Source organism: Poromitra crassiceps, assembly GCF_964638095.1.
Source record: "Poromitra crassiceps genome assembly, chromosome: 12".
Classification (NCBI taxonomy): Eukaryota; Metazoa; Chordata; class Actinopteri; order Beryciformes; family Melamphaidae; genus Poromitra; species Poromitra crassiceps.
Window position 1 is genome coordinate 4,142,888 of NC_139632.1, and position 21,283 is coordinate 4,164,170.

At 45.2% G+C, this 21,283-nt stretch overlaps 1 protein-coding gene across 1 annotated transcript in view; it reads left to right on the forward strand.

Annotated features, from left to right (window-relative positions):
* The first annotated feature begins 429 nt into the window (after positions 1 to 429).
* The window catches only part of phactr1 (phosphatase and actin regulator 1), a 26,407-nt gene continuing 5,553 nt past the window's right edge, over positions 430 to 21,283 (forward strand). Inside the window, exons 1-8 of the mRNA XM_083648176.1 lie at positions 430 to 559; positions 12,909 to 13,073; positions 15,552 to 15,632; positions 16,094 to 16,210; positions 17,170 to 17,361; positions 17,457 to 17,718; positions 19,154 to 19,353; positions 20,047 to 20,203. Coding sequence (XP_083504302.1) covers positions 439 to 559; positions 12,909 to 13,073; positions 15,552 to 15,632; positions 16,094 to 16,210; positions 17,170 to 17,361; positions 17,457 to 17,718; positions 19,154 to 19,353; positions 20,047 to 20,203 — 1,295 coding nt within the window. The 5' untranslated portion in view covers positions 430 to 438. The remainder of the gene's footprint in view (positions 560 to 12,908; positions 13,074 to 15,551; positions 15,633 to 16,093; positions 16,211 to 17,169; positions 17,362 to 17,456; positions 17,719 to 19,153; positions 19,354 to 20,046; positions 20,204 to 21,283) is intronic.

Consider the following 21,283-nt stretch of genomic DNA (forward strand, 5'->3'; position numbering starts at 1 on the left):
GTGTGTGTGTGCGTGTGTGTGTGTGTGTGTGCGTGTGTGTGTGTGTGTGCGTGTGTGTGTGTGTGTGTGTGTGTGTGTGTATGTGTGTGTGTGTGTGTGTGTGTGTGTGTGTGTGTGTGTGTGTGTGTGTGTGTATGAGTGTGTGTGTGTGTGTGTGTGTGTGTGTGTGTGTGTGTGTGTGTGTGTGTGTGTGTGTGTGTGTGTGTGTGTGTGTGTGTGTGTGTGTGTGCGTGTGCATGTGCGCGCGTCTCGTCTCTCTCTCTCTGTCTCTCTCTCTCTCTCTCTCTCTCTCTCTCAACCCTCGATCACCATCATCATAGCCCGCCCCTCCCTCCCTCCCACACCGTCTACGGGTGCTTGAGCGGCGGCGGCGCCGAATCTCTCGTAGACAGTCCCGCCGGTCGCCGGTGTGGTGGACGCTGCCCCGGCTGGCCGAACATGGCGGCGGCGGCGCCCCCGGAGGGTGAGGTAGTAGACCGCAGACCGATCCGGAGAGTCCGGTCCAAGAGCGATACGCCTTACATCAACGAGGCGAGGATCTCTCTGCACCTGGAGACAGGTAGGCAGCCAGCAGCAGCAGCAGCACGGAGGCAGCGCCTCAAGTCTGGGGATATTACTAGCGCTCAAAAGGGGAAACATCGCAACAAAAATTGTTTTGAGGTGAAATTGTTTGATCGTCCCTTGTGACAGTTGCCACCCAGCGTGACTCTGGTGATTGTGCAGGTCTGGCGGTCTCCATGGTACTGAGCTGCACATTGTGTGCTGCTGGTGACACACAGTGACTCACGCATTGGTGGCAGATGAGCGATGCTCATTTCCCATAATAGGCTATTATTGCAACTCGCAGACAGTGATGTGTTCTGCTCGAGAAGGGACACCTAATTATGATCCACACAGACGATTGGCGTGATTGCTATAGCCTAGCCTACACTGCTTGAACCAGACTCCGCCTTATACTGTCGCCTGCAATGCACTGAAGTAGCTAGGCTATGAACTTGCTCCTGAAATGCAGTCGGACTTGTTCTGGCATTCGAAGAAGTAGTAGGTGATGATGGGTGGATATTCTGGCATGCGCCGTCCTTTCCAAATGCCATAGCTTAACGCCTCCTGTGTCCTATAGCAACAACTAGACAGATTTAGTGATTGTTGCCATTGTTGTTGCCATGGTCACGAGGGTAGCTGTCGCGAAACCTGCATCATAGGCATTCTTCTGATAGGGTTTTGTACTCAGCCTTACTGTCAGGCGGCGGCTGGGCTGGTTTCATCTTCATCTTTCTCATTTGAAAATGATCACTTTTGCTTTTCAGTGAATTTCCCATCCGCCTCATCCCACAGAAAGGCTGCTCAATATCATATCAAGTCAGCAGCGTCTGGACGGAGCTGTCCACTACTCCTCGGTGCTGAAAACAGCCACCGAGCTGAATAGACGATGGATTTGCATGGAATTGCATTTCTCCTCTCACACATAATCATCCACATTAGATTGTATGAGAGTTTGTAATAATAATAATAATAATAATAATAATAATAATAATAATAATAATAATATCAATAATAATAATACTAATAACAATAATCGCATCTGAATCGCGTCCATTCCCTCCCCCAGAATTGCCCGATGTGACAAATCCCAGTCACATGGCGTGATTATTATTATACAGTCTATGCGTGTTAGCCCATAGGTCTGAGACTATAGTCTATATTTTCATTTTCGGACAGATGCCAACTCTCAGAAAATCCCCAACCAGATATTATTCAGCATTGTCTGCATTTTATTTTTCATCACAACAGCTCTTCTAACATACTATGACTTACTCAGTGGCCATCATTGAAGGTATAGTCTAGCCAGCTGAGACTATTTTATCATAATGTATAACTTACAGCTTTCTTTTTATAACCACTCTCATCGCTGCCTCAAGAAAAGGTGAGGAATTACACTTAAGGGCTTTTCACACTACACTTAGCCGGGGGGTGATGTCAGTCTCAGCCTTGGGCTAAGAGAGCTTTCGCACTTGCACAATCCAGGCCCACTCCAAAGTGGGCGAACCCCCGACTTCAGCCCCGGCTGTCTGGCCCTGATCTGGAGCAGAACCTGATTTTCCATCTAAACACAGCAGGGCTAAAAGTTGCCAGTGTGAAACAATGTGAATCGCATAGCCCGCCTGGTTTTAGGTTAACCTGGGTTAACAATGCGTTTGTGTGAAAAGGGGCTAAGTTAGCCTGGGGCTATCTGAGCCCTACTCTTAGCCCAGGGCTTAGATAGCCCCGGACTAAGAGCATGTAGTGTGAAAAGCCCTTTAGTTATGTGAACGAAATCTTAAATCATCAATCTACTGTACATATAAGAGCAGGAATCACTCACATCCATGATGCAAGTGTATATGGCCTCTTTTAGCCACTTAGACCTTTACGACTCATGATGGTCAGACTGACACACCTAAACACATCCTCTCTCTCAACTGTCCTCTCTAGCCTTCAACCATGTTGTTTTCTATTACATGTAAGACCCTCTCTCAAGTAGATGATCCTGCCTCCAGACAATATCAGCAGCAGATTGCTTTATTGAATATTTGTGTATAAGATTGTCCATACAGCATGGCTCAAATTTGATCTCCTAAAAAAATGGAAAACATACGCACATCACTTTGTGGGTTTGATATAAATTACAGTAGAAATAATAGAACCCGCACACACTCGTATGCTCCAAACAATACTTTACTTAGGACAACGTTTCGAGCCTCAGCTCTTCATCAGGTCGTCATCAAGAGGACCTGACGAAGAGGCTATATTAGTAACATCATGTTCATTTCATTTTGGTTGTATTTATTACCGCCGTTTCCCTTCGTCTAATTCCCCAATATCGCTTTGCTTCAATCTCAGCCTTTTCTGTCACCAGTAAAGCCACCTCTCTGCCCACTCGCTCCTGTTTCTCATTGATGTTTGTGTCGTTAGCTGTTGTTTTGCATAAATGGAACCCACACAAATCCAATCCTCCCTTTGAAGTGTGTGCATGTGTCACCATGCATAACCGTGACCAATAATAGCTATGCCATCTTCTGTGTCCGAGTGCGTGCGTGCGTGTGCACGTGTGTGTGTGTGTGTGTGTGTGTGTGTGCACGTGTGTGTGTGCACGTGTGTGTACATGTGTTCATGCTTGTGTGTGTGTGTGTGTGTGTGTGTGTGTGTGTGTGTGTGTGTGTGTGCATGCGCATGTCTCTCTGGTCACTCTGGTGTTCATACAGTATGTGTGTGGGAGGTGGGTGTATTTGGGTGTTGGACATAGTAAACAAGAGTAATGGAGGCTGACACAGGTACTGTAGCTTTCCCCAGAGGGTTCTTTGCTCTGTTGAGCGTGACCTGACCCCCTCCAGCCACATGCAGTACAGAGCCATGCTGAGATCATTTCACCACAATCCGTTTCTTAAAGTAGCTACGAGCAAGATTTTCGATTGTTATTAAACGGTCTAAATTGAATATCGATGCCTCACATCTTACCTCTAATAGTAGATGAGACCAACGCCGAGTGAATCGGCGAGTGCCGTCTTGCTGATTATAGTCTGTGTGTGCGGGCCGGGGGCAGATCAGGAAGTGAAACGAAAGGGTTTGCGGCAGCCACTTCGGCCATAACCACAAGATTACAAAATGACTTTCAAACTGTTAGAATATAACGAGAGGTGTTCGCGAGAGCAGAGAGTAGCGAGGAAGGCTGTTTTGAGTCTGTTTTGCTACGGCCGTAAAGCGTTTCGCTCTGCCTAGCAACGGTTTACAGCTGCCTTAAAGCGTTTCGCTCTGCCTAGCAACAGACCCAAAACAAGAAGGACGGCTTTCCACGCTTACTTCACGGGGCTTTCTACACTCCCGGACATCTCTCGTTATATTCTAACAGTTTGTCTGTGTGTTCTTTTGTGATCAAAGGTTTGTCATTTACCTTTTTTGTTGCACCCCCTTTTCCTCCACCTGCCTCATCTTCTTTTTACTTCAGGGCAGTGATCTCATACGTTTTGCAGAATACTTTTCAACACCTACAGGTGGAGAGAGCAATGAAAACGACCACACTAGTAACAGCAAGAGAGGCCGTTTTTCCAGTCGAGAAAATGCTAGTCACACACCCCTTACTGAAATTGCAGTCTATTTAGGCTACTGTCACTGGAGAAATTGGCAGAGGTGGGAACAAGTCATTGTTTTGCAAGTCAAAAGTCAGTCTCAAGTCTTTGCACTCAAGTCCCAAGTCAAGTCAACAAAACAGTGTTTATGATTTCCGGTCAAATGTTTGAGGTATTGTATATATGTGTATATGCGCTGGAAGTATCTCAACATGATGTCACATCGTCTATAATTATCCATAGGAATCGGAAGGATACACCACCAAACAACTAAATGGATCCAGAAATGGAAGGTGCATTGCCAATCACTGTATTTGTAGCTGCGAGCAGCAGCTCTCTGTCGGTCAGTTGGTCGGTCAGACGGGCCACAACAAGTTCACCGCCCTGCAGCGGGCACAGTTTTCGCACCAGGAGGCTGAAATTTGGCATGGAGGACAAGTGTGTTGGTGAAAGTGTGTGTTTGTGTTCATGCTCATTTGCTAAAAGGGGGACGGGCGCAAATTTCAAAATGCAGGGTGGCAGAGGCAGAGCAGTCGGAAATTCGCATGTGGTCGCAGCTATTGCGAAATTGCGCTTGTTTTAACAGTGTTGTGGGTGGACTTTTTCTTTTAAGCATCTTGTTGCTATTGGTGAAGAGTAAGAGCCTGCATCAGAGCAGATGAGCCGGATAGAGATGGTAGGAGACAGACAGAGAGGAGGGAGAGGACGGGAAGGAGAAAGAGAGAGAGATGGTAGGAGACAGACAGAGAGGAGGGAGAGGACAGGAAGGAGAAAGAGAGAGATGGTAGAAGACAGACAGAGAGGAGGGAGAGGACAGGAAGAGAAAGAGAGAGATGGTAGGAGACAGACAGAGAGGAGGGAGAGGACGGGAAGAGAAAGAGAGAGATGGCAGGAGACAGACAGAGAGGAGGAAGAGAGACGGGTGACTCATATCTCTGTGATTTGCCATGGCTCACATTGACACATTTTCAGGGATGTACACACACACACACACACACACACACACACACACACACACACACACACACACACACACACACACACACACACACACACACATTGTCCTACAGGCTCTGCTGTTCTGTCACTTGATATACATTCATTACATACAGTAGACTAGAGAATGAGAATGAGATCATGAAAAGGGTAGACGGTAGGGGTGTCACGATATTTCGTCGCACGATATATCGCGATATCGAAACGTCACGATGTCGATATCGTCAGAAAAAAATGATATCGTAAAAAAATAAATAAAAAAAAATGAATGAATAATAATAGAACAAATTTAGCAGAATCAACACGCATGAGTGTGGGGGTAGACTACTACTGGCATGGCAAAACAGCTCAAGGGGTACATAAGATTACATAAGTTTAGGGACCATTGAGCATGAGTTATTTAAGAAATAGATTGTATACTTTATTTTTCTTTCACCATGCAACAAACATTTAGTTTGTGACAGTGTGACACATTCTATTGCAAGAGAAGCATTATCTTCCATGTTGTTTTATAGTTATAGGGTTAGAATATCGTATCGTTAAAATATCGTATCGTATCGTATCGTGAAATTAGTGTATCGTGACACCCCTAGTAGACGGTGAAAATTGAACATTCTATTTCCTCACATTTCCATTGTCCTTCCTAATAACGTCATACATTATTTAGCTCTGTTCCGTGTGTTTGCTGCTGTGTTGATGCAGAGGGATGCACTGTTGTCACGGGAACAACACCTCATGACCTGATGATGCTGATCTTCCATCAGCCAAGGATGAAAACACTGTAACACATTATGTTTTCTCTCTCTCTCTCTCTCTCTCTCTCTCTCTCTCTCTCTCTCTCTCTCTCTCTCTCTCTCTCTCTCTCTCTCTCTCTCTCTCTCTCTCTCTCACCTCTCTTTCTATAAAGCTGTCATTTTGGAGGTTTGAGGTTTTGTCTGTGTGTCTGTCTTGGAGTACTGGCAATTTTGTCCAGCCTGTGTGTTTTATTCAGGGGCCAGTGGAAGCCACCTCTCAGTGGCACAGCTGGCTCACTGTCTGTCTCCTGAAGAGGGATATTGTTAAGTCAAGGAGAGGAGTGAATTAGGCTCTGCCCTGCTGCGGAGCTAATCGTCTACTACAAACCATTGCATGCTCAGACCCTTCCATCCAAGTTGCACACGGCAACAATCTAACATGCTGGTCGTACCCAGGAACACCCAGATCACTTAACTTAACAATCTAACATGCTTGTCGTACCCAGGAACACCCAGATCACTCAACTTAACAATCTAACATGCTGGTCGTACCCAGGAACACCCAGATCACTTAACTTAACAATCTAACATGCTGGTCGTACCCAGGAACACCCAGATCACTCAACTTAACAATCTAACATGCTGGTCGTACCCAGGAACACCCAGATCACTCAACTTAACAATCTAACATGCTGGTCGTACCCAGGAACACCCAGATCACTCAACTTAACAATCTAACATGCTGGTCGTACCCAGGAACACCCAGATCACTCAACTTAACAATCTAACATGCTGGTCGTACCCAGGAACACCCAGATCACTCAACTTAACAATCTAACATGCTGGTCGTACCCAGGAACACCCAGATCACTCAATTTAACAATCTAACATGCTGGTCGTACCCAGGAACACCCAGATCACTCAACTTAACAATCTAACATGCTGGTCGTACCCAGGAACACCCAGATCACTCAACTTAACTTGACAATCTAACATGCTGGTCGTACCCAGGAACACCCAGATCACTCAACTTAACAATCTAACATGCTGGTCGTACCCAGGAACACCCAGATCAATTAACTTGACAATCTAACATGCTGGTCGTACCCAGGAACACCCAGATCACTTAACTTAACTTAACAATCTAACATGCTGGTCGTACCCAGGAACACCCAGATCACTTAACTTAACTTAACAATCTAACATGCTGGTCGTACCCAGGAACACCCAGATCATTGTGTATGTGTGCCCTTCAGAGTAGACATGCCGATTATTCCACAGCATAGCAACAGTCAGCATCTTCACCAGGAATACAGTCGATGAAGTGGTGGAGTGAGTCTGCAGGTCTCCACCTATCTGTCTCAGCGACAGAGCGGCACATGAATTTTACATGCTAAATATTCGGGGCCTAAATTAGCACCAGGCCAGAGGACAATGAATCTCTCTTGCCCGATGCAGAGTAGACCGATGCAGACCGAGGGCCAGAGAAGATGCAGACCGAGGGCCAGAGAAGATGCAGAGGAGATATTTGGGGTAAAGGACAGTCATCGGAAATACTAAAGTGCAGTGTTTTTACACATGCACTAAAGGCAGTGTTTACACACATGTGCTAAAGTGCAATGTTTTTACACATGCAGTCTGTAAACAACTGAAATGACAAAAACACAACTGCCATTTTGCAATCGCTGCGACCACATACGCAAACCACATTCGCAAACTTCCGAAATGCAGGATGGCAGGGGCAGCCCACCCTACTCTGGCTATACCACCCTGCAAAATACCCCCCTCTCACACCCCACACCCACTGCACGCACGCACACACACACACACACACACACACACACACACACACACACACACACACACACACACACACCCCCCACACCCACTGCACAATACACCCCATCTACTATTCTATCCAACATGAAGGGGATTAGAGTGAGTCAGCTTTGATTAGACAACTCCTCCTATCCTACACCCTGCAGCTTGTCTGTTTCATGAGAGAGAGAGAGAGAGAGAGAAAGAGAGAGAGAGAGAGAGAGAGAGAGAGAGAGAGAGAGAGAGAGAGAGAGAGAGAGAGAGAGAGAGAGAGAGAGAGAGAGATATTTGTGTATTGCTCTGCTCATTTCCTAGAACTGAGCTCCACCTGCTGGTAGTAGTTGCGAACTACAAGTTGTGACCCTTTATTGCTTTCAGGGATCGAGTTTAAAAAGATGGACTATTCCTCCGGCGATTCCAGATTTGTTGTAAATTCCATGCTGTCAACTAATGCTAATGATAGGTGCTATGATAGGTGCTAATTATACCAGTCGGTCGGTAAGCTGGTTTATTGGCCACAGCAGCCACCCAGTATCACACGCACGCACTTATCACTTACACACACTTGTTGTTGTGGTTGTTGTTGTGGTTGTGGTTGTGGTTGTTGTTGTTGTTGTTGTTGTTGTTGTTGTTGTTGTTGCTGCTGTTGCTGCTGCTGCTGTTGTTGTCTTCAATCAATGTCAAAGATAGCCTATAAATGTTGGATGCATGACTTGGTGTAATTTATAGATGGTCATTTTGTAGGCCTACATTTTGTACGCAGTGAGCTTCATTCTATATTCTAATCTCCCGGGCTGACGTCTCTATTCCAACGCGCAACAGCGACCTAGGATTGGTTAGCTGCGTTTAAGGGGCGGGTCGTTCAGTCTAGTAGCGCTGTGTCAAGCTTACAAACAAAAGCCAGACTACAGCAGGAAGAAAGGTTATTTTATCTTCAAAATAAAATGAAAAAAGTATTGGAGTGTTCGAAAATCGCATCCACAGATGAAGAACATGCGCCCAGAGCGCACACTGGACCGCTCGTAAATTGGGAGCGCCATTGTAATGTACCGTACCTTCGCACTCTCATTTCAGTGTGCGTCAGAGTGGATTTATTAACGCAGTCACACTTCCTCAGCGAGCGGCACCCCTAGCTATTTCCACTTAGCCAATTTTAACTCAGATTAACATAATGTGTGTAGTTTTGGCATTGCACAATGTATTAAGGGGTTTTATTTTTAAAATGTTTTAAACGGAAGTGTTGCTTTCTACTCCGGCTGGCTAGCTTGACGCTGGTCAGCTTGACGCTGGCGGACCGATATGGGCGGACCGAGCAGAGGACCGTTTCAAATCCCCCCCCTCTCTTCGCCGGAGCAGAGGGCGAGAGGATAGAGAGGGTCCCAACCTGCAGAAGACCACTGCAAATATGGCGGGTTGTGGAGGCGGGGTGCTGCCGCGTTCATGGTACGGCTTATCTCAGACGGACGCTCCGTCTCCAACAGTGGCCGAGCTGTCCGAAGAGAAGCCGAGGAAGAGGAGCGCTTTCTGCCTGGTCAGGATGAAGTCCCGTCACAAGCAGCGACAGCAGCAACCCGCTGCAAATAACAACATGCCGTTCATCATCCACTGCCAGATAGGCAAGGAGATCAAACACATATGCAGCAACTGCCGGGGAGCCGACCCGCTGGAGGGTGAGAGCATTATGTTGGGTTATCCTTCGTTTTATATTGGCATCTCTCGGTGACCGCTCCCTGCCTGCCTGCCGCGGCCACCCGGGGAAGATATGCGCTACACAGTCAGCAGCACCCAGGGGCGCAGGAGCAGCGCTCAGATCAGTGACAGTCCTGTATTAACTTCATACAAAACCACTCTAATATTCTTATTAGCCGCCCTCAGTAGGCTAGTGAGTTTTGAGAGCAAACTGTGCCACAATATTCAGGATAGTTAGTCTACTGTGCAAAAGACTGCTCTTTACAGTAGGTTTTTGGATACTTAGAAACCTCATAAAGCAAGCATCTTTCACTTTGCTTTTTTCTTTGACATGTGCATAGGAGTTTTGCACACTACACTGTATAGTATAGTTTAGCTGTGATGTAATTGTGTCTTGTCTATCTTTAAAAAAATCATTGTAGGATTAGGCTAGTTCCTTTTCGTATGGTGTTTGTTTTACATCCATAGAAAATCCTGTAGAGGTAGATGCTTTGTGTTTTCTTTTGTTCCTCTTGTAAAGTAGCCTAGTCCATTGATGATAACAAGCCATGAGTTTAACTTGTGAGGTAGAGTCGTTTGATCCAGCACTATGATAACAAGCCGTGAGTTTAACTTGTGAGGTAGAGTCGTTTGATCCAGCACTATGATAACAAGCCGTGAGTTTAACTTGTGAGGTAGAGTCGTTTGATCCAGCACTATGATAACAAGCCGTGAGTTTAACTTGTGAGGTAGAGTCGTTTGATCCAGCAATATGATAACAAGCCATGAGTTTAACTTGTGAGGTAGAGTCGTTTGATCCAGCACTATGATAACAAGCCATGAGTTTAACTTGTGAGGTAGAGTCGTTTGATCCAGCACTATGATAACAAGCCATGAGTTTAACTTGTGAGGTAGAGTCATTTGATCCAGCACTATGATAACAAGCCGTGAGTTTAACTTGTGAGGTAGAGTCGTTTGATCCAGCACTATGATAACAAGCCATGAGTTTAACTTGTGAGGTAGAGTCATTTGATCCAGCACTATGATAACAAGCCGTGAGTTTAACTTGTGAGGTAGAGTCGTTTGATCCAGCAATATGATAACAAGCCATGAGTTTAACTTGTGAGGTAGAGTCGTTTGATCCAGCACTATGATAACAAGCCATGAGTTTAACTTGTGAGGTAGAGTCGTTTGATCCAGCACTATGATAACAAGCCGTGAGTTTAACTTGTGAGGTAGAGTCATTTGATCCAGCACTATGATAACAAGCCGTGAGTTTGACTTGTGAGGTAGAGTCGTTTGATCCAGCACTATGATAACAAGCTGTGAGTTTAACTTGTGAGGTAGAGTCGTTTGATCCAGCACTATGATAACAAGCCATGAGTTTAACTTGTGAGGTAGAGTCGTTTGATCCAGCACTATGATAACAAGCCATGAGTTTAACTTGTGAGGTAGAGTCGTTTGATCCAGCACTATGATAACAAGCTGTGAGTTTAACTTGTGAGGTAGAGTCGTTTGATCCAGCACTATGATAACAAGCCGTGAGTTTAACTTGTGAGGTAGAGTCATTTGATCCAGCACTATGATAACAAGCCGTGAGTTTAACTTGTGAGGTAGAGTCGTTTGATCCAGCACTATGATAACAAGCTGTGAGTTTAACTTGTGAGGTAGAGTCGTTTGATCCAGCACTATGATAACAAGCCGTGAGTTTAACTTGTGAGGTAGAGTCGTTTGATCCAGCAATATGATAACAAGCCGTGAGTTTAACTTGTGAGGTAGAGTCGTTTGATCCAGCACTATGATAACAAGCCTGGGATCTAGTCAAAGAATGTCGCCCCACCGTGTGACCACAGGGCTAGATAAGGCCAGATAAGGCCAGGTAAACACCTTTTTGAGGCAGGGAAAGATAAGCCGACCAGGACACTTCAGTGTATGCTCTCTCCAATGCCATCAAGGCCCATGACATTTCTTTCTATCTATCTATCTATCTATCTATCTATCTATCTATCTATCTATCTATCTATCTATCTATCTATCTATCTATCTATCTATCTATCTATCTATCTATTAGGGGTGGGAATCACCAGATGCCCACAATACGATACTAAAACAATACTTGAGTCACGATACGATAGTATTGCGATATTGCGATATCGCCGATTTTGCGATATATAGAATATTGCGATATTGCGATATATTGCGATTTCTTACTTTTTCAACTGCAAATGATGTCCCCAAAAGGAAAGCTTTGTCAACATCTGGTTTATATAAGAACACTTTTTCAGTCTGTACATCTGACTTCAACCATTTTATTGCAGCAACATTGTCAAGTAGACAGACCAACAACTTTCATAAAGTCATACTTGCATGCACCTGACAAACTGAACTGTTTGTTACAGTCTACTTACAGTCCACCTTAACTGGATGTGTGTGTGGACTACTGTACTTATGTAGTTTTTGAACAATGCAACTTCACTTCACTTGCACAAAACATCTTGTGCATCTTCAGTAACTGGGAAATTTGTAAATTACAGTTATGACAAAACTGTTACTGTTAAAACAAAATGAAAATATGCTACCGTTTGTTTACTGCTGGCCTTGGAACTAAAGTTTATAGCAGCCCGGTGGCCTGGCATGGCCTGCAATTTTTATTTTTTTTGCAATATCGATACAATATCGTCAGGCAAAATATCGCGATACTATGGTGTATCGATTTTTTCCCCCACCTCTACATCTATCTATCTATCTATCTATCTATCTATCTATCTATCTATCTATCTATCTATCTATCTATCTATCTATCTATCTACTGTATCTATCTATCTATCTATCTATCTACTGTATCTATCTATCTACTGTATCTATCTATCTATCTATCTATCTATCTATCTATCTATCTATCTATCTATCTATCTACTGTATCTACTCTCCCTACATCAGTGAAAACTCCATTGAGGTATGGACGACCACCAAACACACAACGGGTTCGTCCCCGTTTCCATCTCAGTCTTCTGTCGAACCATGGAAGTGGATGGAGCTGCTAAAATGCATAAAATGTCCATCATAATTCTCTAAACAGCTTGTGCGATATAAAGTGTTTGTATGTATGTATGTATAACTTGTTTGACAATACACAGATTCTTATTTTCCAGTAGCAAAAATCTGTTTAAGTGCAAAGTGATTTGGAGCCTCAGTAGGGATGTGACAGGTTAAATTGATGGGTGTGGTCGATTGATCTCATTGGAGAAATCTCTTCTCAGGTCGTGGGTGGGTGGGTTCATCCCATCAATCATTGGGGCGGGGCACTGCATGTTGGGGGTGGGGCACTGCATGGGGCTTATTCTTACATCATCTCTATTACAGTCAGTGCCTCTACATTCTAATGCTGAGAATAATGTGTGGAGACTTCTAGATAAATAAACGTCATATAACTTGTAATTTACATAAATATGTTCTTTTGTATCATAGAGTGCATTTGCAACATGTAAAAGAAAATTCGGCAAATTCGGCAAGCAAATAGCAGGAAAAAAAATTGTGTTGTTCATCTGCTTGTTTTTAATGAACCTGTTGGTCCCGTTTTCTTTTCCAGCTGAGGAAGTGGAGAGACTGGCCGCGATGCGCTCTGATTCGTTGGTACCCGGCACACACACGCCTCCCATTCGACGGCGGAGCAAATTTGCCACTCTGGGTCGTCTCTTTAAGCCGTGGAAATGGAGGAAGAAGAAGAGTGAGAAGTTCAAGCAGACCTCTGCCGGTGAGAAGGTGCCACACCACCTTATGCCCACCACGCCACCGCCCCTTTTCCACGCGCCCCACCCTGGCTTCACCAGTAGTGTGCGCCGCTGTCACATCTCCAAATGCTTCTCCCAATGAGGAAGTGCTGTTGTTGATGGATGGGAGAATGGTGCTGTGCTGCAGAGCAGGGGGCTGCCAGAGCCGTATAATAGAAGAGTTCCGACATCTCCATTCACTCCAATGGACCAGTTTTTTTCCAGGAAGTAGAAAGTGGAACTCTTGAGTAAAAAAAAAGCAGCACTGTCGAGTTGCAGCAAAATAGACAGTTTGTGTTGTACTCTGAAAGGGTTTTTCATCCCTTGAATCAAATTGTACATTGTCAGCTTTATTTTAGCATGCAAAAGTAGCACGAAGACGAAGACCCATTCCTGGCTGTTCATTGGCTAATGAGTCTCGCATTTTGGTCCTCCGCTGACGCCACTCTCTCTCTAGAGGGCTGCTATAGGTGATGCAGATAGGTGATGCAGGCAAGATCTGTGTATGATTGTGGTTATGTAAGGGAGGATCTGCACTGAGAGGCACCAGGTCAGCTGCCCCTGGTGGCCAAGCCTGGCTGGTTCTCACTGGACACTGTGGTTTGACAGGGGGATTCGCTTTTTAATGCGGGGAGCTTGTATAGGTTGAGTAGCTCCTCCCACCAGCACATGAACACAGCATCATATTTATAGTTAAAAATAAGTATATGTCTAATGGCAGTAATCAGATCTTAGGCAAAAAGGGGAGTCTCACTGAGAGCAATGCTCTCTTTTTCAGGAGTGCCCTGTTCACATTCACACACACATTCATACCTGGAAGCTGACCAGCACAACCACAGTCTGATCTGCTGGCCACTGATCAGCTTCACTGGAGCAGTTGGGGTTAAGGGCCTTGCTCAAGGGCACCTCAGTGGTGGTAATGAGGGGGGGGGGGGGGGGTCTGCCTTTTCACTTTCCCCACCCAGATTTATCCTACCAGTCCCGGGGATTGAACCGACAACCTTCCGGTCACAAGCTCGCTTCGCTAACTGACGGGCCACCACTGCCCCAAAAGACCTTATTACGGTTGCATAATACTGTGCGCTGACATGTCACTCCTCCATTTGTTGAGTCAGACCTGCGGCTTACAAAATGCTATCTTGTTATTGACACAATGGTCCATATTGTTTTCTCACCTTTTGGATGAAGCGGTTGGTGTTTGAGTAATTGGCTGATGATGTTATCATCTGTGTTTTGCTGTGGATAACATTATTCACATGGACTCAAACATCCAGCTAGCTTGTTGAAAACAAACTCCAGGCGCAAAGCCAAAAGTGGCACATGAGAACATGTTGAGTGAGAGTGCAACAGAAAAGAGTCACGTCTGTCTGCCTCCGAGAAGATGAGATCAGACCAAACTCAAATGAACCCCGTGGGAAAACTGGCTCGTAAAGATAAGCTGACGATTACAACATGCTAGAAGAATAAATCAACTCTAAAATATGTGAGTAGCAGTATGTATGCGCAGGGTGTGCAATCTAATAGCGGTTGAGCATAATCGAGACAGATAAATAAAAGATAGGTATACTGTATGAGAATCCAAAAGTATGTCTAGTATGTGTAAGTTTGTAAGTATGTAGCACAGTGACACTCATACCCTGTGTGGCCCGCGAGGGAATTGCAATTTATTTATATATATATATATATATATATATTTTTTTTTACAGTGCACCTGAACGCAACATGCAAGATACCCGCTGAATAAGTGTCCAAATGTTCATGTCATTCTGGCCAATACTCTACTTCTGTTATAGCATTTCAGTCTGGAATATGGAATATCTTTCAATAATCTATGATTTAGCTGCTAAATTGTCAAATACCGCCGTCTGCTCGCTACCCAGGCACTTATGTGTGTACTTAACCTAACTAACTATCCGGTGTGCACAACATTGTCAGACTAAACTCCGGCTGACACCCCAAAAACCTACAATCCGCTACAGAAAAATGTATATTGTTTGTTTATTAACTGGCCCCTGGCCTTCTATCATTTCACGAAAGTGGCCCCCGGGCAAAGCAAGTTGAGTATCCCTGCATGTAGCAGATGAAAAAGTAAAGACAATATGAATATGCATTACCGGGTGTACATTAGGTCATACATATTTACAGAAAGTGTCAAGGCATGCAGAGGTGCATAGATAACTTAGCTACACTGTTGCCTAAATCAGCTGTTTGGGTTGAACAGCAGAATAATGTCGCTCGTGAATCTCACAGAGGACAGCTTGTGTGTAGCTAGATTGTTTAGCCACATGATTATTAGTAGGTGGTCAGCAATATTGATGCAGGCAGCAAAGCCCAAACAGATGTCTACTGGAGCGTAACACATTCCTAACAACTAATCAAGTTCTTTGTATCTGGTATACAAATGCCCCCATGTTTTAGTATTTAGTTCTTTTGACAATGCCATGTCCTGTCTGCCCCCACAGTGTTGGAGAGGAAGATGTCCACTCGCCAGAGCAGAGAAGAGCTGATCAAGAAAGGGCTGTTGAAGGAGGTTTATGAGAAAGGTGAGACTGGGAGTCCAGAGGAGCAGGGGTGATAATATAGCTGGAAACTCATAAAACAATGGTGTCATATATTATTGTAGAAGCAAAAACAGCTACGCAACCGTAGTTGGGTTTCCATCTCCAAATGTCATCGCACATTTTAACCGAATTTTCAGAAAATCGGCAAAAGAAAATACGAAATAATGTGAGTTTCCATCCACTGCAATTATGCAAATAATAGAGCTGTCAATCACCTGGTGTTTTTGGCCGACTTGGACGAGGTTAGAAACGACGAGGGACTTGCACAGTTGATTTCTCATGGACTCCTCGCACCAGATTTGATGTATAGCATCTTTTGCAAGCACATATTAGGGGGAAACTCAACTACTGTCTTGTCCATCTTCTGCTCATCTTCCACCTGTCCATCTTTGATTCTCTCGTTTCCTCCTCTTCCTCTCCTCTCCTCTCTGTCTCCTGTGTAGATGGCTCGGCCCCAGCTGTGCGGGAGGAGGTGAGGATGGAGAATGGACGTTCTCCTGTGCTCCTCGGCTCCAGCCTGTCAGAGCGTGAAGGCACTGAGCTCATGGAAGGAGCCGTAGGTAAGCATCAGTGCCTTCATCTGCACCGTTGTTTCCTCACCTTAATGCGTTATTTCGAATCGCACATAGGTTACGCAAAAACCACGCCCTGTGCCCGCCTACGCAGCAGTCAAGCGCCGCGATTGGCCAGGAGCAAGTCTTTTTTCTTCTTTTGACAGCTGGAATCTCCCACACCACAAATTGCTGGGCACGCAGCCCAGCGATTTCATGAACCAACTGAATTGCTCTTGATAGCGGACATTTAAATTAATTATTAGTGTATTAATGCCAAACGGCAAACGTAACACAAGCTTTTAACACGCAATTGATTTTTAAACATTTATTTCAAAACATCATTGTAAAATTCAGGCCTTTAGCCAAAGCTTCAATAACAGAGCTCAGCTGACAGTTTAACCTGCAAATGAAAACTATAAAAAATATCAAATTAAAAATACAATAGGCTACAGCACATATGCCTAGCTTCTCCCCCCCCCCCCCAGTCTAGCCGTTTGTTCCAGGCCAGTGAAGTCCCAACAATCTACAAAAACATGCAATAATATAAAATCATAGATAAAAAGTTGAATCATACACAATAAATAAAACCAAAAGTAAAGGGTTAGCCTTCCCAATGGCCAGCCAGCAGCATCTGTTATTCTGGTCTCATAATAAGCACTGAGGCGGGTGGTCAGAAAGTCAAATAACATTAAAATACATTGTATGCTTTGGTGCGATATAGGATTTTGTCTTTCAATATCCTCGTTGCAGCCTCGCTGCAGCCTCGCTTGGTGTTGTTGCTTCTCACAGGAATGGTGTCCCTGTAACAGAGAGCCCAACATGAGCATGATCGCCTGGCCAATCCCAGCGCTTGACTGCTGCGTAGGCGGGCACAGGGCGTGGTTTTTGCGTAACCTATGTGCGATTCGAAATAACGCCACCTTAACGCATCCTGGTCTCTGATTGTTCCCCCTCCCCCTCCTCAGGTACATTGGAGTTCCAGATGCCTGGTGAGGGGCTGTGTCAACAGAAATCCAACCAGGCTCCTCCCACAAAGAAGTCCACCGTGTATCCGGGTGACTGCGTGGAGTCGACCCTCTCCAGACCTCCTACGCTCCACAAGCAGCCGCCCGCGTTGCCGCCCAAACCCTTCCACAGGCTGCCTAATCACATGACAGGTGCGCGCGTCTTCATTCGTTCGTTTTCAGTTGCACCTGTGCGTGCGTGCAAAGTCTTGAGCCTGTCATGTCCTCCCTCTCCTCTCCCGGTGCAGACGGTGCCCCCGTGAAGTTGCCGTGTATGTTGATGAAGTTATCTCCTCCTCTACCTCCAAAGAAGCTCATGATCTGCGTGCCTGCAGGGAGCTTGGAGCCCTCGCCCCTCGCCTTCCAGAAGTGCCCCGGCCCTCCTAGCCACGCTGCGCTCGGCGGGCACTCGCTGCAGTACGGGACGCTGCCCGTCTCTCTCCACCCCTCCAGCCGTATCATGGAGGAACTCAATAGGACCCTGGCCCTCACCATGCAGAGGTTTGAGAGGTGAGGATCAAACCGTGCAGATGATCATAGGGGTCCAGATGCAGACAGCTAAGAGCCCAACTGCTCTACTTGCCTTTTGGCTGATGCGCCTCTGGATCATGTTTGAGCATCTGGTGAAGCTGTCCAAGGTTTTAATCAAACGGGTGAAATTAGGAGCACAGATGGACGACAGAAAATGAGGTGAATACGTAGCTGTGGAAGGGCTGTACTTTGGTAGTATTGTAGAAGACAAATTGACGCAGTCTTAGTACCTCCTTGCTGCAATGCATGTAGGGAGTTCAGTATTTTCAGATTCAGCAACTGCCAGACACAGTTCGTCAGCATCTGACATAACATCACAGATGGAAAACGCTGTGTTATCAACCCCCCCCCTGATCTCTGATTAAATGGGAATGTATCTGGCACGTCAGCCCCTCCCCACCCCCACACCTCAGCATCCATCAGTATGATTGGTGGGCTGTCTGAGGTGATTTCCTGCTGGCCAGGCTTTGCTCTCTGATTGGTGGGCTGTCTGAGGTGATTTCCTGCTGGCCAGGCTCTGCTCTCAGCATCGCCTCTCTTTGCAATCATCCATTTAGCCAGAAAGGCTAAAGGCTCCACTGGGTTTTCTCCTGTTCTGTTTACATCTCGTTTTCACAGATCACTCTCTGTAGGTTAAGTTTAAGTCACCCAGGTAGTGTAATAATATGTACATCACTTTATATTGATAACTTAGTGGACAAATTGAGTCAAAACTACTGAGTGTTGAGTGTCTTACTGAACGCACTGAAATAAAAAGTATTCTTATTGTGTCACTGAACACACGGCTGTGCAAAAATGGGAAAAATGTGGGTCGTGAGCCTAGACCAGTTGAGAACCACTGCTCTACAGCAGTTGAGAACCACTGCTCTACAGCAGTGGTTCTCAACCACCAGGCCGCGGACCGGGTACCGGGCCGCAATGCATTTGGTACCGGGCCGCGAGCCGGTCCAATTTTTTTTATTTTTTTATTCTTTTTAATAAACATAGGCTATAATATTATAGGCTGTGTGTGGTAGTTGAAACATAGTTTCAAGTTGACGTTTATTTATGTTTGTAGTTCAAACAAAAACATAAATACTGTAGGCTACATACAGTACAACACAAAAGGCTGTTATTTACCCTTTGTCGCCACCTGGTGAGTAAATATATATGTAACTAAAACCATTCAAATTGACAACCGGTCCGCAACTTTTTTCTCTCCATGTATCTAGCGGTCCTTGGCACAAAAAAGGTTGGGAACCACTGCTCTACAGGATACCATGTGACCTGATCTCCCCCACCCCATCACCTCCGTTTCTCTTTCCCTGTTTTACACACTCTTACATTCCATCCAGCTAGCCGCCCTCCTGTGTTGTTTTACCTAACAAGCTAAACCCACTTCACGTGACCTTTGCCCCTTTCTCACCAACGCCAGTTCCATGATACACGCTGTTCCCACGCTGATGATCGAGTGTGACAACGACAAAGAGAACCTTCCCAACGAGGCGCACTGCGAGGACCTGCCCGGCATGTACAAGGACGAGGAAGAGGAGGACGACGACGACGACGATGAGGAGGAAGACGAGGAAGAGGAAGATGATGATGAGGAAGATGATGATGATACACTGTTTACAAGTAGGTGGCTCTCTTTCCTTCCGGGCTGTTTTTGGAGTTTTCGGAGCCGGCGTCCACCAGCTACTTGGGTTGTTTATCTGCTCACCTAGTATGCATCAATTACCCAAAATGGCTCAATGGTGTCGGTGTGTATTATGTAACAGCCGCCCGTCATAATAATTACAACACACGCTTACATGGTGCATCAATGCTTATGTGCCTGTAGGTATGTGTGTGTTTGCACAGGCAAACAAGTCACATGACTTATCTTTTTTGCACATGCCCTGAGAAGCACTTAGGGCTGTAGTTCTTAATGAGAGTTGTGAATTATTGATCACAAGGGCATTATGTATTTGTATTATGAACTATTTATACAGGCGCAGCTGTTTACAGTCCACTTATGAAATGACTAACTAAGCTGCTGGCAAGTAAACACTTAAAGACGAGCTGAACCCCCAAAAATGAACCCCCCCAAAAAACAGCGACTTTCTTGACATGCAAAGTTATATGTTTTAAATTGACAAAATGAACGTTGGCACCCCCCCCCCCCCCCCGGTGGCACAATTCAAACGGGATCAAAAAAGTAACGTTATTCTCCGTTCACCGCCATTCATATTTTTTCAGCGCTGGTACAGGGAGAAAAGCAGGGAAGTAACGTTCACTTTGCCTCTCTATACATTAATATAACCAATTTGAATGTTGTGATTTGTGAAGGCACACTGGCTATGAAGGTTTTGAGAAAGGACTCTCTGGCCATCAAGCTGAATAACCGTCCCTCTCAGAGGGAGCTGGAGGAGAAGAACATCCTGCCGCTGCAGTCGGACCAGGAGAGGCTGGAGTCACGTCAACAGATAGGCACTAAGCTGACACGGTGAGCCACATACAAGACACATACAAGACACATACAAGACACATACAAGACACATACAAGACACATACAAGACTAGGGGTGCTCCGATCCGGCTAAGCCACGATCCGATCCGATTCCGATTCCTGGGGTCACGATCCGATTCCAGAATCGATTCTCGATTCCAACGATTCTCGATTCCAGAATCGAGAATCGATTCTCAATTATGTAGTTTTATATTGCAATAACACACAAAGGTAAATATAAGACAAAAAATGACAAATGTATTAATGCTGAACTTCAAATTCAACTTCTGTATTACAGTCAGGGCCTAAATTCATTTTGCAAACTAGGGGGAATTCCCCCCTTATGTTCTTCAGATAAGATGGATTTATAGGCTGGGGGGGATCTGTAGACTTTTGGGGGGAATACATTAACCAGAGTTCTTAAGTGCAAGAGGTGGTGGCACCGTGGCAGTACAGTACACAAATGACATGAACATTTGGACACTTATGCAGCCGGTATCTTGCATGTTGCGTTCAGGTGCACTGTAATGTTTTTTTTTTTTTTTTTTTTTTTACGATTTTAAGAATCGATTCTTGGGAGTTTGGAATCGATCCAGGAATCGTGGCATTAAGAATCGCGATCCTTTCAGAATCGATTTTTTGGAGCACCCCTATACAAGACACATACAAGACACATACAAGACACATGCAGATATTGTTGCCAACACTGAACCACCATTGTATGAGATAGCATTATGTACACACTGAAGGTGAGGTAGTGTACCTCACATTCAGTCCCAGTCACCTGTAATGCCTTTACCCCATGTGGGCTCTCGTGACCTGGCTGCTAACAGGAGCAGATGATGCAAGATGCTTCATAAAGAAGGGATGAAGCCAAGCTGAGCTTCTTCTTCTTCTTCTTCTTCTTCTTCTTCTTCTTCTTCTTCTTCGAGAGAGAGAGAGAGAGAGAGAGAGAGAGAGAGAGAGGGAGAGAGAGAGAGGGAGAGAGAGAGAGGGAGAGAGAGAGAGAGAGAGAGAGAGAGAGAGAGAGAGAGAGAGAGAGGGAGAGAGAGACAAAGATTAAAGCTGAGGGCATCTG